Genomic DNA, 15,110 nt, shown 5'->3' with positions numbered 1-15,110 from the left:
GCTGAGCCAAACGGGCCAGGGCCTCCAAAATCTTTTTAACAAGCCAATCCAGAATTGGCTTAAAGTAGAATTGCATAGTGTTGGGTTCTTAAGGTTTAAAACCAGGGTACAATGGTGTCATAAGCCTTACTACCAAGAACAAAAGACAAAATCTTCAGACATTGTAGTCACTTAGTTCATGTTGGATGCAAGATTACAAAAATGGAAACTAGTGGAAAGAATAATGATTTATTTTTTAAAAACATTCTGACCAATCTCCCAAACTAAAACCAAATGGAATAAACTCATCTAAATATTAATAAATGTTTCACTGCTAAAAATCAAATGAGATGAATTTCAGCTTTCTTCTCATATCATGGTCTCTCCAGTGGCTTCACAGAAGTGAACATATGACCCATAAACACATCTACATCTACATGAATGTATGCAACTACATAGGTGTTTATGTACCCAAATGCACACGTGTACAGATATTAACAGAAGTAAAAAAAAATTTGAATCCTGACTCTGCAAGAGAAACCCCAATTAAACCTTTAAAAATAAACAAAAGTTGGACCATTTGCAGGGGTTCTTTGTGAAAATTTCTCTAATCTGAGGATTTATTTTTGTCAGTGGCATCACTGCTGCAATTTTATAAGGGGCTACATAGCTTGGACAAAGGAGCCTCTATCTTCATAAGAACTGGTATTGAACTTATCCAGTAGTTTGATCAAAAATATTCCATAAACAATAAATATAAAACAAATAATCTCATAGGCAAAATTATTTTCACATTTTATTGCCAAAGAAACAGAGACCATAAGATTCAACAACTATACGAGATAATTTAAAGCCGTATAACAACTATTTTAAAATAAAACAAAAACAGGCAAAAAATATTTTTAAGTGTTATTTTTCAAATAGTCACAATGTTGCGACAATCTATATTAAATTTTGAAAACTGGCCTGTTTGAGGATGTAACTTAAAATTAATATTTCAAAATAATAAAAAAAGGAAATAAAGTGAATTGCTAGTTATCTGTTTATTTCTATTACAAATTATCATTTAAAATGTACTAAAATGACTGGTTATTCTTTTTTTTTAATCCTCACCCGAGGACATTTTTCCATTTTTTGTTCAGATAGAGTGGGAGGGAGAGAGAGAAAGAGCGAAACATAGACGTGAAAGGGACACATCGAGTGGTTGCCACCCACACAACCCAACCAGGGCCAGGGACAAACTGCAACCAAGGTACGTGCCCTTAGCAGGAACCGAACCTGGGTCTCTCTGGACCGCTGGCCGATGCTCAAACTGCTGAGCCAAACCGGCCAGGGCACGACTGGTTTTTCTTTAAGTCAAACAAAGTTTGCAACCATTTCCCCAAAGTTTCAGTGTCTCCCCAACAGAAGCTGCATTTGAGAAGAGATTACATATGTCAGAGTTCCTTCCAGAATTCTTTCTTAAATCTGGAAAAAGGAGAGTTTGGGGAATAAAAGTCATGCATATGCATATATGCAAACCTTTCTAGGCCTGGGTTCCTAGTCTACTCAGCTGCAAATAAACCAGGGGCTGGTTCAAAGCACGACTCTAACCCTAATATACATCTGAGGCTCTTTTTCAGATGAGCTGGTTGAGCACATAAGCCAGCCTGACACTGGTTTACAATGGGGTGCAAGCCCTGCTGGTACATAAATTATTCCTCCTCACTCTGCCACTTGCCATTTGTAAAGATCATCTGACCCCAGGTTCCAACTGCAATGTTTCTATTAGTCCACTCCCAGATGCTTAAACAGCTACCAGGTAAACAGTCATGGGAACTCAACTGAGAACATTAATTTGGGGAGGACACTACTCAACCCTCTACATCTTGTTTATCTGTTTTCCTTTGTTATTTATCTCCACGTTAGAACTCCATGAAACAGAGGCTCTCGCTTAGTCATCACTATATTTACAGCACATAGCAGGCACAAAATAAACATTTGTTAATGAGTGAATGGGGATAAAAAGATAAATAAGACAATACTCCTTTATTAAGTTAACAATTTAGCAAAGAACATAATGAATGCCAGATTATAATCTGACCCACTTTGTGATTTTAATTCCATTCCATAATGTACAGTGTATTCAGTACCTGCTATAATGAGGTTAAAAATAAATTATTAATAGGAGGCCAGCAAACCCTCATCAGCATTAAATATTTATTTCCTAAGTGAATACTATTTGCATTTTGGCATAAATTTCAGCAAATGATGGCAATTGAAATATTTCTGCACTAATGTTAACTCACACCTAGAAAACTTAAAACTATTTAGTTCACAGTGCTATCAAACTATAAATTGACAAAGTATCTATATTTGCTTGGCATTCACAGTAGTCTTTTACTAACAAGCAACAATAAGCAGCAGGTGCCAGGCATTCTACTAGGTGTTTCTTCAAAATGCTCAGGTTTTCTGTTACCTAGCAATTTACCCAACACCTTGCTTGTCCCTCCAAAAGATTCCCAAGCCTTTTCCCATCCCACTTAAATGTAAAACAATTTGGTTTACCATAAATGACAAGCATAAATGAATGGATGTATGCGAAATCACTACGCTTAAATAGATAAATTATAGAAATTGACAAAAAGATTTAGAAAATAATTTGGCTGCATATGTAAGATAAGAGTTCTAAATAATACTGTTGGCATTTAATGGTCAGAATAAAAGGTACAAATCAAATTATTCTTATTTCTTAAAAAAGTAAAAAAGCATTATGGATGTAGAAGCTGCTGATACCTAAGCCAAAAGATGCCTTTAAAAATACCAAAATTAGCCCTGGCTGATAGAGCGTCGGACTGTGGTTCCGAGAGACCAGGATTCGGTTCCCGCGAAGGGCACGTACCTCAGTTGCAGTTTGTCCCCGGCCCTGGTCGGGCCGTGTGGGTGGCAACCACTCGATGTGTACCTTTCGCGTCAATGTTTCTCTCTCTCTCTTTCCCCCTCCCACTCTATCTGAACAAAAAATGGAAAGATGTCCTCGAGTGAGGATAAAAAAAAAAAATACCAAAATTAGAAGAGCCATAAAACTAGAGAATTTGAAATCATGACATTACCATTATTCAGTCCTATCCCTTTCCAATCAATTTAATGTCCACCAAAATAAAAATGACACTGGGATATGTTTGCCTATTTTGTACACAAGGAATAAATCACATTTCCCTGTCTGTATCTTTTTTTTTTTAATCCTCACCCGAGGACATTTTTCCATTTTTTGTTCAGATAGAGCGGGAGGGAGAGAGAGAGAGAAACATCGATGTGAAGGGACACATCGAGTGGCTGCCACCCGCACGACCAACCAGGACCGGGGACAAACTGCAACCGAGGTACGTGCCCTTAGCAGGAACTGAACCTGGGTCTCTCTGTACCGCAGGCCGACGCTCCAACCGCTGAGCCAAACCGGCCAGGGCCCCTGTCTGTATCTTAAACAGGCAGGAATAACCTCAATAAAGAAGGATTCTACAATTAGAGTAAATGAAGAAAGTAAAATTTCTTAACATGATTTACAACGAGATGACTTAATGCTCTTGATCTCTCTCTGTAGTATGTATGCACTGGCAAGTTTGCTTCAGTTTTTAACTACATTCATTATTTATAAGGTAGTCATGATTTTAGGGCATATCTGGGAAGAAAATTCTAGAGCCTACTGTGTCTCAATATTGTGATTATCATACACAAAACTCTCCCAGTTCTGCAGAATAGATACGAATGACCCAATTAACAATACCAAATAGTAAAAACTCTGCTGCTTTAACAGTAACTCAAGAGTCACGGCCCCATCCTTTATCACAATTTATTCTTAGAACCATTACTAAAATTGGTGAAAAGAAGTCATGAGTCAAATTAAGAAGCCAACACCTTGAAAATTTTTTTTATCATGAAAGAGAAAGGTTCAAAAATGACATAGAATAGTTCAATATTCAAAGTTTTAACTTTTAGCTACATAATGACGTTCAACTCAGATACCTTACTTAAAATTTATTTGTGTACAAGGGAGAATTTGGGGAGCCAGACCTGGGCTACAGGCCAGTCTCCAATTAGGGCAAAATCATACCCTCTCTGTACCTTATTGTCTTAATCTGTTCAAAGGGCCTACAATTTCCATCTATCGCACATGGCTATTGGGAAGATCAAAAATAAAAGCACTTGAAAACCAAAAGGCACTTACCAATGCACAGTTTTTGCTCATTATCTGTTTACTTATAAGAACTAAAGTACTTTGAAATTTATACAATCAAGTATTTATAATATTCATCCTTTAATGTCTTTCTGCAATGTTAAGTAATTACATTGTTTTCCTAAAAATTACATCAAGTCAGAGTCATATTTTATAAACATAAAACTATGGGTTAATGATGAATAATCTGATTAGGGCAGGTCTGAGAGATCTAAGTTACATAAAATATTTTCCATTGGTTACAAACTTCTACTTTTCTTTCTTTTTTTTTTGTTCAGATAGAGTGGGGGAGAGAGAGAGAGAGAGAGAAACATCGACGTGAAAGGGACACATCGAGTGGTTGCCACCCTCACAACCCAACCAGGGCCGGGGACAAACTGCAACCGAGGTACATGCCCTTAGCGGAAACCGAACCCGGGTCTCTCTGGACCACAGGCCGACGCTCTAACCGCTGAGCCAAACCGGCCAGGGCACAAACTTCTACTTTTATAGGTAATTCAATATCAAATAATCTGAATAGACTTTTAAAAATATGTTTTTACTGACTTTAGAGAAAGAGGAAGGAAAAGAGAAACATCAGTGTGAAAGAGAAACATGGATTGGCTGCCTCCTGCATGCCCCCTACTGGGGACTGAGCCCGCAACCCAGGTATATGCCCTGACCAGGAATCAAACTGGACTTCTCTCTCAATCCATGTTTGGGACAATGCTCAATCCACTGAGCCACACCGAGCATGAATAGGCTTTTAAAAGGATTCATCTAGTCTGGCTGCTGTGGCTCAGTAGTTGAGCACTGACCCTGCACCAAGAGGTTGCTGATTTAATTCCTAGTCAGGACCCATGTCCAGGTTGTGGGCCCAGTGTGGGGCATGCAGAAGACGGCCAATCAATGTTCTCTCTCATTGATGTTTCTATCTCTCTCCTTCTCACTTCCTCTCTCTCTAAAATCAATAGAAGAAAAAAAAAATTTTTTAGAGAAGTCATCTATAGGACTTACACAAATTCAAACCAAGACACCATTACAGCATTCCTCTCTATAACAGCAATATAAGCATGTAAGAATTAGAGTTCAGTATACATAAAATAAAAGTGTATGTTAATAGCTCTGGCCGGGTGGCTCAGTTACTTGGAGCATCATCCTGAATACCAAAAGGTGTTAGGTTTGATTCCCATTCAGGACACATATCTAGGTTTCGGGTTTGATTCCCAGTAGGGGCACATATGGAAGGCAACCAACTGATGTTTTTCTCTCACATCGATGTTTCTCTCTCTCTCTCTCCCTCTCTCTCTCTCTCTCTCTTTCTCTCTCCTTCTCTCCCCTCACCCCCCTTCCTCTCTCTCGAATCAATAAAAACATATTCTCAGGTGAGGATAAAAAAAAAAAGTTTACGTTAATATAGAAAAAGTTGTTAATTTCAGGAGATCAATACTTCCCAAGTAATAAACACTAACTGTACAATTTTATGATGGTCCAAACTGTTCACAAACATCTGGATTAGAGACAAATCAATTTATAATACATGAACATGTTTTTTTGTTTGTTTGTTTTTTTATCCTCACCCGAGGATATTTTTCCATTTTTTGTACAGATAGAGTGGGAGGGAGAGAGAGGAAGGGAGAGAGAGAGAGAAACATCGATGTGAAAGAGACACATCAAGTGGCTGCCACCCGCACGACCAACCAGGGCAGGGACCAACTGCAACCGAAGTACGTGCCCTTAGCGGGAACCGAACCCGGGTCTCTCCGGACCGCAGGCCGATGCTCTAACCGCTGAGCCAAACTGGCCAGGGCGAACATGTTTTTTTTAATGCAGGAAATATTATCAAATGCCACAAGACATCACAAACACATTCAGAAACGTAAGTAAAAAACAATGCCCTTCTAACAAACCTCAGAAGTGCCACAAAAATATTAAATAACTATTTCAGCCTAATTTTGGTATACCTAAATTTAATATACTTTATAAATAAAATCCATATTTAGAAAAAATATAAATCAGGAGATAAGTCTCTTGATCAAAACAAGTCTCTCTCTCAGTACAATTTCTTTTTTTTTTTTTTTAATCCTCACCCGAGGACATTTTTCCATTTTTTGTACAGATAGAGTGGGAGGGAGAGAGAGGAAGAGAGAGAGAGAGAGAGAAACATCGATATGAAAGGGACACATCAAGTGGCTGCCACCCGCAAGACCAACCAGGACCGGGGACAAACTGCAACTGAAGTACGTGCCCTTAGCAGGAACCGAACCCGGGTCTCTCCGGACTGCAGGCCAACGCTCTAACCGCTGAGCCAAACCGGCCAGGGCAGTACAATTTCTTTAAATCAGTGAAGTCCTTAACATACTTAGGATGCATGCTATTTTTAAAATCCTCATCTGAGGATGTTTATTGATTTTAGAGAGAGGAATGGGTGGTGGAGGAGTGGAGAGAGAAAAACATTGATGCGAAAGAGAAACATCAATCGGTTGCCTCCAGTATACACCCTGATCAGGGACTGAGCCTGAAACCCAGGTATGAGCCCTGACTAGCTATCAAACCCTCAATCTTTTGGTGTACCAGGATTTTGCTCCAACCAGCTGAGCCACACAGCCAGGGCAGGATGCATGCTTCCTTAGCCGGGTTACAGACAAACGATTTGAATAAAAATCTGAGTCTCAGGGACAGCTCTATTGGTGACAATATAACTCCCTAGTCTTCCACAGATAACACTCTAGAATTTTCTAGTCAAGTTACTGCTTAATTTTCATCTGCTCTCTACTGCCACTGTTATAAGCAGATAAAGTTGTAACAATTAGATTGTGGCATTGTGTGCTACATGAAAAAAAGATGTGTGTATACTAAGTAACACCTATAAGGCATCATCTTAAGGTTTTATTTGGGGAAACAGTAATTTACAGTAGTGGCTCTCAACTGGGGTGACTTTTCCATACCCCCACCCCCAACCTGCCGCCAAGGAACATTTTGGTGATACTTGGATATTTTTGGTTGTTACAACTAAGAGGGGTGGGGAGGGTACTGGTATCTAGTAGGTCAAGGATGCTTCTAAACATCCTGCAACACACAGGAGAGCCCCCACCACAAAAAAATTTCCTGACTCCAAATGTTAATAATGCCGAGGTTTAAATATCTTAATTCAGAGGAATGTCCAAAAGTATATGTGCTCTAGAGTGGGACCTCCTTCAACTTTATTATTTATTCAACTGTCAAACCATAATAGTGGTTTCATTTCTAGTTCTGGAATGTTGTCTTTATGTTCTCTTGTGCACTGTGTGTATGCAATTGACATCACTTCTTTCTAGGCTGGATTTGGCATGTTTCACAAGATACATGGTTTCACAAATGTCACTTGAGCTTGATTCTCAAGTTCTTTCACAATTAATCAAATGTCTCTTGTCAACTAGATAATTTCATCTCAATGAGAAGAAATTCTGTGAAGGATAAAACTCATGACAAAAGCTATCTACAGTTTTGGGGAGGAAGTTCCTTTAAAGGCCAGGAGAAGCTGTACAGGGGTCCCACTGTGGCAGCACTCTTTTGGTTCTGTTCAAAGGTAGTCTAAACACTGTTTGTACATCATTATAAATAAGTCGGCTGTGCTGCCAAAACAACCTTGAGTACTGTCACTAGCACATCAGTGAGTCTGATGTGAACTCAGTGTTAAACTGGGAGCATAATCTCTAAAAGCACTGTGAAAAGCAGGTTCAGAGAATGCACAGGCTAAATAAAACTAAGAATTTATCCTTGCTGCTCAGTCATAAACATGCATCTGTCTCTCTCCTACAGACACAACTAGAGAGAACACTTCAAATATCTTAGAGGCAAGAAATTAAAAAAAAAAAAAAATTAGAAAGATCTCTAATACAGATGTTCAAGGCATTGTCATAATACTTTTCAAATCAAAAACTGATGAACCTTCTTCCTCTGTCTGCCTCTTTCCAACCTCTCTAAATTTCATCAAGGATAAAACATTCAGGAGAGATTATCTGAGCCAACTCCTTTACTTTAGAGATGAAAAATCTGTGTAAAACTCAGAAATCAGAGACTTTCTATTGTCAAGGCCAAACCCCAGGATTCCAGAATCCTAGCTGAGTCCTTCTCCTTATCACATGACCTCTGCTAAGATCAGGCTCAAATCTCTCTAGACACAATTCTCTGACAGAGCCAGCCAGTGTGGCTCAGTGGACTGAGTGTCATCCCATGGACTGAGAGGTCCTGGTTCAATTCCCTGTCAGGGTACATGCCTAGGTTGCAGGTGGTTCAATTACCTGTCAGGGCACATGCCTAGGTTGTGGGCTCGATTTCCAGTAGAGGGCATGCAGGAGGCAGCCGATTGATGTTTCTCTCTCACATCAATGTCTCACATTGATGTTTCTATCTCTCTCTCTCTCTCTAAAAAAAAAATCAATAGAAACATTTTTAAAAAATCTTTGCTAGAGCTAGAAGAAATAATAAAGTTGCCTCTCAGTGTTCTTACTAGGGTCAGTGATCTCAATTTCTTCCCCAATTTTTTTGAAAGAAAAAACAAATGCTGCAATGTATCTGTTGATGTACACAGCTCCTCTCCAACTTTTCTCTTTACTTTTTAGAAGACAATAAAAACTTAAAGGAAAAACAAAGGGTAATGATCAAAACTGGGCAGGGTATTTTACAAAAGTCTCAACAGCACAACTGAAGAAAGACCACTTGGCCCTTGCAGGTCATTTTTGATCCTCTTAATTATAAAACAAATAAAAGGTTTCTTTATATAAGTAGGGAATTTGTCAGGCATTATGCACATTTTAAGTTTCTCTCAATAGTAACAAATGTACAGTATCTTTCCACTATTTTTCATTTATTGGGACTATATCTTAGGCATTTTCATTTCTTATCTCCTTTAATCCCTATGTTACAGATGAGGAAATGGAAGCTTAAAGGGGTTTAGTAACTAGTCCAATGCCACACAGCTAGTGACAGAGCTGAGTTTGGACTCAGGCCTGTTGAATCCTAATTCTTCACCATTTTGCTATACCACCTCTAGTGACTCTGCCTGCCACCTACTGCAAATCTGTGAAAACCCATTCAGCACACAATTACTGCACTTGAGTTAAAAGGAGTCTCAAGAATACCCTGTTCCAGGCCCCTGATGCCTGTCAGGTGAGTGACCTGTCCCAAGTCACAGATCTAGTTAGGGCTGACAAAGACACTGGGCCCAGCTGCCTCACCTCCCAGTGTAGCTCCTGCCCACCAGCAAAATGGGAGAAAAGACCATCCTTTATCCACATTAAGAGTAAAGAAGCATTAATGCACATCTGAGAACTATAAGCACAAGAACTAGATATTAATCCTGCTGCATGGAGAATCTGCTCATAGTTGATATATAAATAGTATTTTTAACACAACTGAAAAAGCTGTGAATGATATTCTAGTGAAAGAAATTCATATCCAAGCTACATAAAATCTACATACCACAAAAATTTAACCCATCACTATTACTAAATTTTAAATTATGAGGTCTGGATTCATATGGTTTTTATTTCTATTTGGTACTTAAGGTCTTGATTCTGTTGTATATAAGCATCATTTTTTTTTTTAAATTCTCACCTGAGGATATTTTTCTATTTATCTTCAGATAGAGTGGGAGGGAGAGAAAGGGAGAGAGAGAGAAACATCAACATGAAAGGGACACATCAACTCGTTGCCTCCCGCACGACCCCAACCAGGGCTGGGATTGAACAGTAACAAGGTATGTGCCTTTGACCAGAATAAAACCCGCAACTCATTGGTCCTCCGGCTGATGCTCTAACTGCTGAGCCAAACCGGCCAGGGTTAAGCATCATTTTTAATTGTTGCTAGTTCCCTGGTGGATTCAGCACTTTCACTTGTGCCTTAGTATGACTTAACACTTGCTCCAGTAAGTTTTTTGTGGAACTATTTTTACATTTTATTGAGATTATTTTAAGCTTTATACTGGTCTCTCAATAATAAGCTGTCCTGCACAAGCATTGAACATCCTATAAAAATAATTTATTAGGGGTCGAAGCTGGCAATGGAAAAGCAGTTAAGACCTTAAAATAGTTATGCACATAATAAAATATAAAGGAACATATTTTCAGCTTTGTTTTGCTTTTAAAGGCTACATTATAATTAACAAGTAAAACCAGATACCTCACCAGTAAGATGCCATAAAGAGACAAAATAAAATTTTTAGAAATTTACAGCTGCATATAAATATAGTTAATTCTTACATACTTTAAGTTAATTGTGAGACAAACTGAAAGTTTGTTGAAAATTCCCAAATAAAAAATAAACAAGGTTTTGCAAGCATTCTATTTTCTCAAAACTCACTTGGCCAAACATCTCTATAATCAAGTATCTCAAAAAGCATTTAATTAGGGCTTACCTATATATAATGTGATCTTTTAATTGCTGCAAATCAGGAGGTATAAACAACTTTTCTAATACAAACATTCCAATACAACCTGGTGAAGCCTTGGGAATGAAAGGAAATATGAAAGACAGGTACCTCGTAGTTTGAGAGAAAATCTAGTAATTCTGATTGAGATGGGATGTACAGAAGTGGTTTCATCACCCGACGGACAAACTTCTCAATGTAAACAGCACTGATGGGGCCTTTGTATTCGATTGGTCCAAAACTAGTACCAAAAAAGTAAAAAATAAAAAGAATACACCATGCATTAAACCTGTAATGTATAACTGAAATCATCAACAACACAAAATGAAAATGTCCTGCTTTAGGATCCTGACTAGTTCACAGGTAAGCTGCCTTCTTTGTTTCAGGAGGCAACCAGAGGACCAATTAAGAAGCATTTATGTGAGAAAAGGTACAAGCAGCCATTACAAGCAATCTCTAAAAAATGAATTAATTCCCAAAATATTTCCTTAAAAAACAAAACAGAAAAGCAACCTTGGAAACTGACCAAATGCTAAAGGATTCCAGGATCTGAACTACACAATTCAATGTAGAGGGGCAGGCTTTCCTTTGAGCAGTTGGCCCTTGGCCTACTAAAAAGTAGTTATTAAATAGTCCCATAGGCACTTACACAAAGGATCACTAAATGAACCTTAAACCTACTTGAAGCTTTATTGTACAAACAAAAAATTATGTGAAGGTACAAGTCAGGGACTTGTATAAATGATTTTCCTTATTTTCCATTCTAGTTGTATTGGGGGATGCATAGGAGTTTGATTTAATATTGCTAAGCCATATTACTAACATTCAGTTATCCTCTTAATCAGCTAATCAGAATCCTCACATGGCTTTGTTCAATTTTGTACAATACCATCAGACATTGTTCAAATATAACTGGATGGTACGTAGAGTGGGTAGGGAATACAGTGAAATTCAGCAATTCCATAAACATTCTTCTTTCTAAACAGAAACTGACATTAAGCTTAGTGTTAATAGCAAGAATAGACAGAGCACAGTAAAGAATTAATAAAATGCATGATCGCAATACTATAATATTTGGTTACAGAAATTACACACACACGTGATAAAATAACCACAATTCTTCAGTGTGCACTGCAGAATATGATATAAAGAAATATTAGCATGAAAAGTAAAAATAGCATTCTACATGCACAACTGGGAGACAGAGTTAACAATTCTGTATTTCAAGACTTACTACAACTAATTTGTTAATTAATTTTAACAGTTTGTTTTAAAATCACCACCATCAACAACCCCATCAACCATCAACAATTTTTAAAGGAAAAAATAAAAAATAATTCGATAACTTCTTATATTCAGCAAAAAGGAACCAAGCAATCTGGAAACCTCATCTACTCAAGCAAATAGGCTCTACTGAGTTTCATGGCATGTTACAGGGTCCCAGTGACTTATAATCAGAAGATCCCAGAATACAGGAAAAGGAACATGTTTTAGCAACACACTAAAGCCATCACCACAGGAAAAGCTGACCTAGGGCTGCTGAAATTTATGCAACTGTTTTGAGAAACTAACCAAATGTTGGTTATAAACTCCCTGTTTGAGAGCCTTTTATAAACTGTCTTTGTAACAAGCCAAAAAATGGGGAATCTGTCCTCACTTCAGCAGCACATATACTAAAAAAAAAAAAGGTGAAATTTACTTTCACAAGACAGAAATGCCTATTACTTTCTTTAAGCAGCTACAACTAACTAAGTCATTATACAAACAACAGAAACAACCACACAACAATAGTAGTCAGTTCAGTGATGAGATTCAAGGGTCACATTTGCAAGCACATTAACCAAAAGAATCTCAAGACTACCAAATGCTTACAAGACAGTTTAGCTGGAAAAAAAAAGAGTTTAGCTGAAGGAACACATTCATTCATGTGTGTTATATGTAAACAGAGGGCTAGAAGATTCTTAAATAGAATATGGAGAGGCTGCTCTGGCCGGTTTGGCTCAGCAGTTAAAGCGTCAGTCTGCGGACCAGAGAGACCCGGGTTCAGTTCCCGCTAAGGGCATGTACCTCAGTTGCAGTTTGTCCCCAGCCCCAGTTGGGGTCATGTAGGTGGCAACCAGTCCATGTGTCTCTCTCACATCAATGTTTCTCCCTCTCTCTTCCTCCGTCTCTCCCTGAAGATAAATGCAAAAATGTCCTTGGGTGAGAATAAAAATAAAAGAATATGAAAAGGCTACCTTTAGGATATTTCTGTGCCTTAGCCCTTTCTGCTGTTTTTGATACACTGGGAATGGCACATGTTGAAATGAGTATTAATAGGCCTGGACTGACTTAAACAAGTAAAATTTTAACAGGTAAAGATGAAAAGCAAGCACTTCAAGGTGAGTACCAACCTCAAATTCCTCAAATGAGAGGGGTGGACTAGATTTTTTTAAAGTTCCTTTCATGTCTTTTCAATCTTTCTCTAAAACTAAGAAAGCAAACAGTGTAAGACAACATTGCACACCCACATGAACCAAAATGAGTTTGTACTCCATTCAAGGGAATTCTTCTGATATTAATGTCAAATCAAGTTAAGTCCACCTCTGGGAAGCTAGCTTCGTTGCATATAGTTGCAAGTCCTATACTCCCCACTAGGCATCTGTGTCCTATTTCCTATTTTCAAATATCTCCTATTTCTAAGAAAAGAAATTCAGGAAACTTCATAAGGCAAGTTCATTATCTCATTAATAGAGCACAGAGTTTTAGAACCTTCAAGTATAGCACTTTATACTTACCTTAAAAAAAAAAACACAACTCTGAGAAAGTATTCATATATCTAATGGAAATCTGAGGGTGAAGATGAGGTAGGAAAGTATGTTTATGTCCAAATACTTACTAGCCCCAGGAAGCAACAGAATGTGCTACACAACATTTTATGTTAGAGACATGGAAGTATGATGGAATGTGACAGATAATCGACAAATGATAATTTGTTGATATTGGTTATAAAGCCCCATTGACTAAGGTACAAGAAGTTTAGCAGGAGGGAAAAAATAAAATCTAAAAAGTAAAGCTCTACTAATCACATCTTCTTTACCCATTTTATCTTCATTAACAAACTTCAAGCTAACTACATTGAACAAAGTCCAGAATCCCATCTCAAGTCTCCAAAATCCTTTAAGTCAAATTTTAGACATTATTTAACACTCATATAGCAAAGTCAAGCACCAATATTTCTTCAGCAAAAGAATAAAATGGCACCTTAAGTGGGATAAAGACTATAGGCAGCCTCTTATTACTTCAGGCCAAATGAATGTATTTGGGGACAAGATTTATGAAAAATCTTTCAGGTTTTCAGGCTTTTTGGATTTCAGAATCATGGATACAGAATTATGGACTTGTAGTAATTTTCTCCCCAGCTGAAAAGATGGGATTCCCTCCTGATTATGCTATCCTATGTTATCCTGGCAAGTAACAGGATAAAGACTTTTATGTATTTTTATAACATAAAACACTTTTTTTTTTTTATCCTCACCCGAGGACATTTTTCCATTTTTTGTTCAGATAGAGTGGGAGGGAGAGAGAGGAAGAGAGAAAGAGAGAGAGAAACATCGAAAGGGACACAGAGTGGCTGCCACCCGCACCACCAAACAGGGCCAGGGACAAACCGCAGCCAAGGTATACGCCCTTAGTGGGAACCGAATCCGGGTCTCTCTGGACCGCAGGCCGACGCTCTAACCGCTGAACCAAACCGACCAGGGCAAAACACTTTTAAAATATCTGAAATGTACAGTCACACAATGGAGTAACCGGTACTATTATAAACAAGGCTATAGAGCCCTGGCCAGTTTGCTCAGCATTTAGTGTCAGCCTGAGGACCGAAGGGTCGTGGGTTTGACTTCTAGTCAAGGGCACATACCTGGGATGCAGGTTTAATCCCTGGCTCTGGTAGGGGTTGTGTGGGATCTTGCCGGAGGCAAACAATCAATGTGTCTCTCTCACATCGATGTTTCTCTCCCCCTCCTTCCCTCCCTTCCACTTTATCTAAAAATTAATAGAAAAATATCCTTGGGTGAGGATTAAGAAAATAATAATAATACAAATAAAAATAAAAAATTTAAAAATGCTGTAAAATATGTAATGACATGAAAAGATGTTCACAAAAGTAAGAAAAGCAGTTTAAGAAAGAGCATTACTGCCCTGGCTGGTTTGGCTCAGCAGTTAGAGCGTTGGCCTGTGGTGCAGAGAGACCCGGGTTTAGTTTCTGCTAAGGGCACGTACCTCGGTTGCAGTTTGTCCCCAGTCCTGGTTGGGTCAGGGCCGTACGGGAGGCAACCACTCGATGTGTCCCTTTCACATCGATGTTTCTCTCTCTCTCCTTCTATTCCCCTCTCTCTCTGAACAAAAAATGGGAAAATATCCTCGAGTAAGGGTTAAAAAAAAAAAAAAAAGAGTATTACTACATAATAATTTTTTTGTTTTTGTTTTTTTTTTTAAATAAAGAAGGGGGTGGATATACACACTGACAGGAGAATATAAATCAAAACA

The 15,110-nt window shown here is 38.2% G+C and overlaps 1 protein-coding gene across 3 annotated transcripts in view; it reads right to left on the bottom strand.

Moving 5' to 3' along the window:
* Positions 1 to 15,110, bottom strand: part of TXNDC11 (thioredoxin domain containing 11) — a 70,409-nt gene that overhangs the window by 44,543 nt on the left and 10,756 nt on the right. Inside the window, exons 2-3 of one of the 3 annotated variants that reach the window (XM_036280433.1) lie at positions 12,974 to 13,050; positions 10,692 to 10,821 (exon numbers count right to left, since the gene is read on the bottom strand). The exons of 1 other annotated variant lie outside the window; for it this stretch is intronic. In XM_036280433.1, the coding sequence (XP_036136326.1) occupies positions 10,692 to 10,754 (63 nt within the window). In that variant the 5' untranslated portion in view covers positions 10,755 to 10,821; positions 12,974 to 13,050. The remainder of the gene's footprint in view (positions 1 to 10,691; positions 10,822 to 12,973; positions 13,051 to 15,110) is intronic. One more of the 3 variants, XM_036280432.1, reaches the window with a different exon arrangement.

The sequence above is a fragment of the Molossus molossus genome, unplaced genomic scaffold, assembly GCF_014108415.1.
Source record: "Molossus molossus isolate mMolMol1 unplaced genomic scaffold, mMolMol1.p scaffold_m16_p_3, whole genome shotgun sequence".
NCBI lineage: Eukaryota > Metazoa > Chordata > Mammalia > Chiroptera > Molossidae > Molossus > Molossus molossus.
Note: the sequence above shows the minus strand (reverse complement) of the source record. Positions and strands in the feature narration are given on the sequence as shown.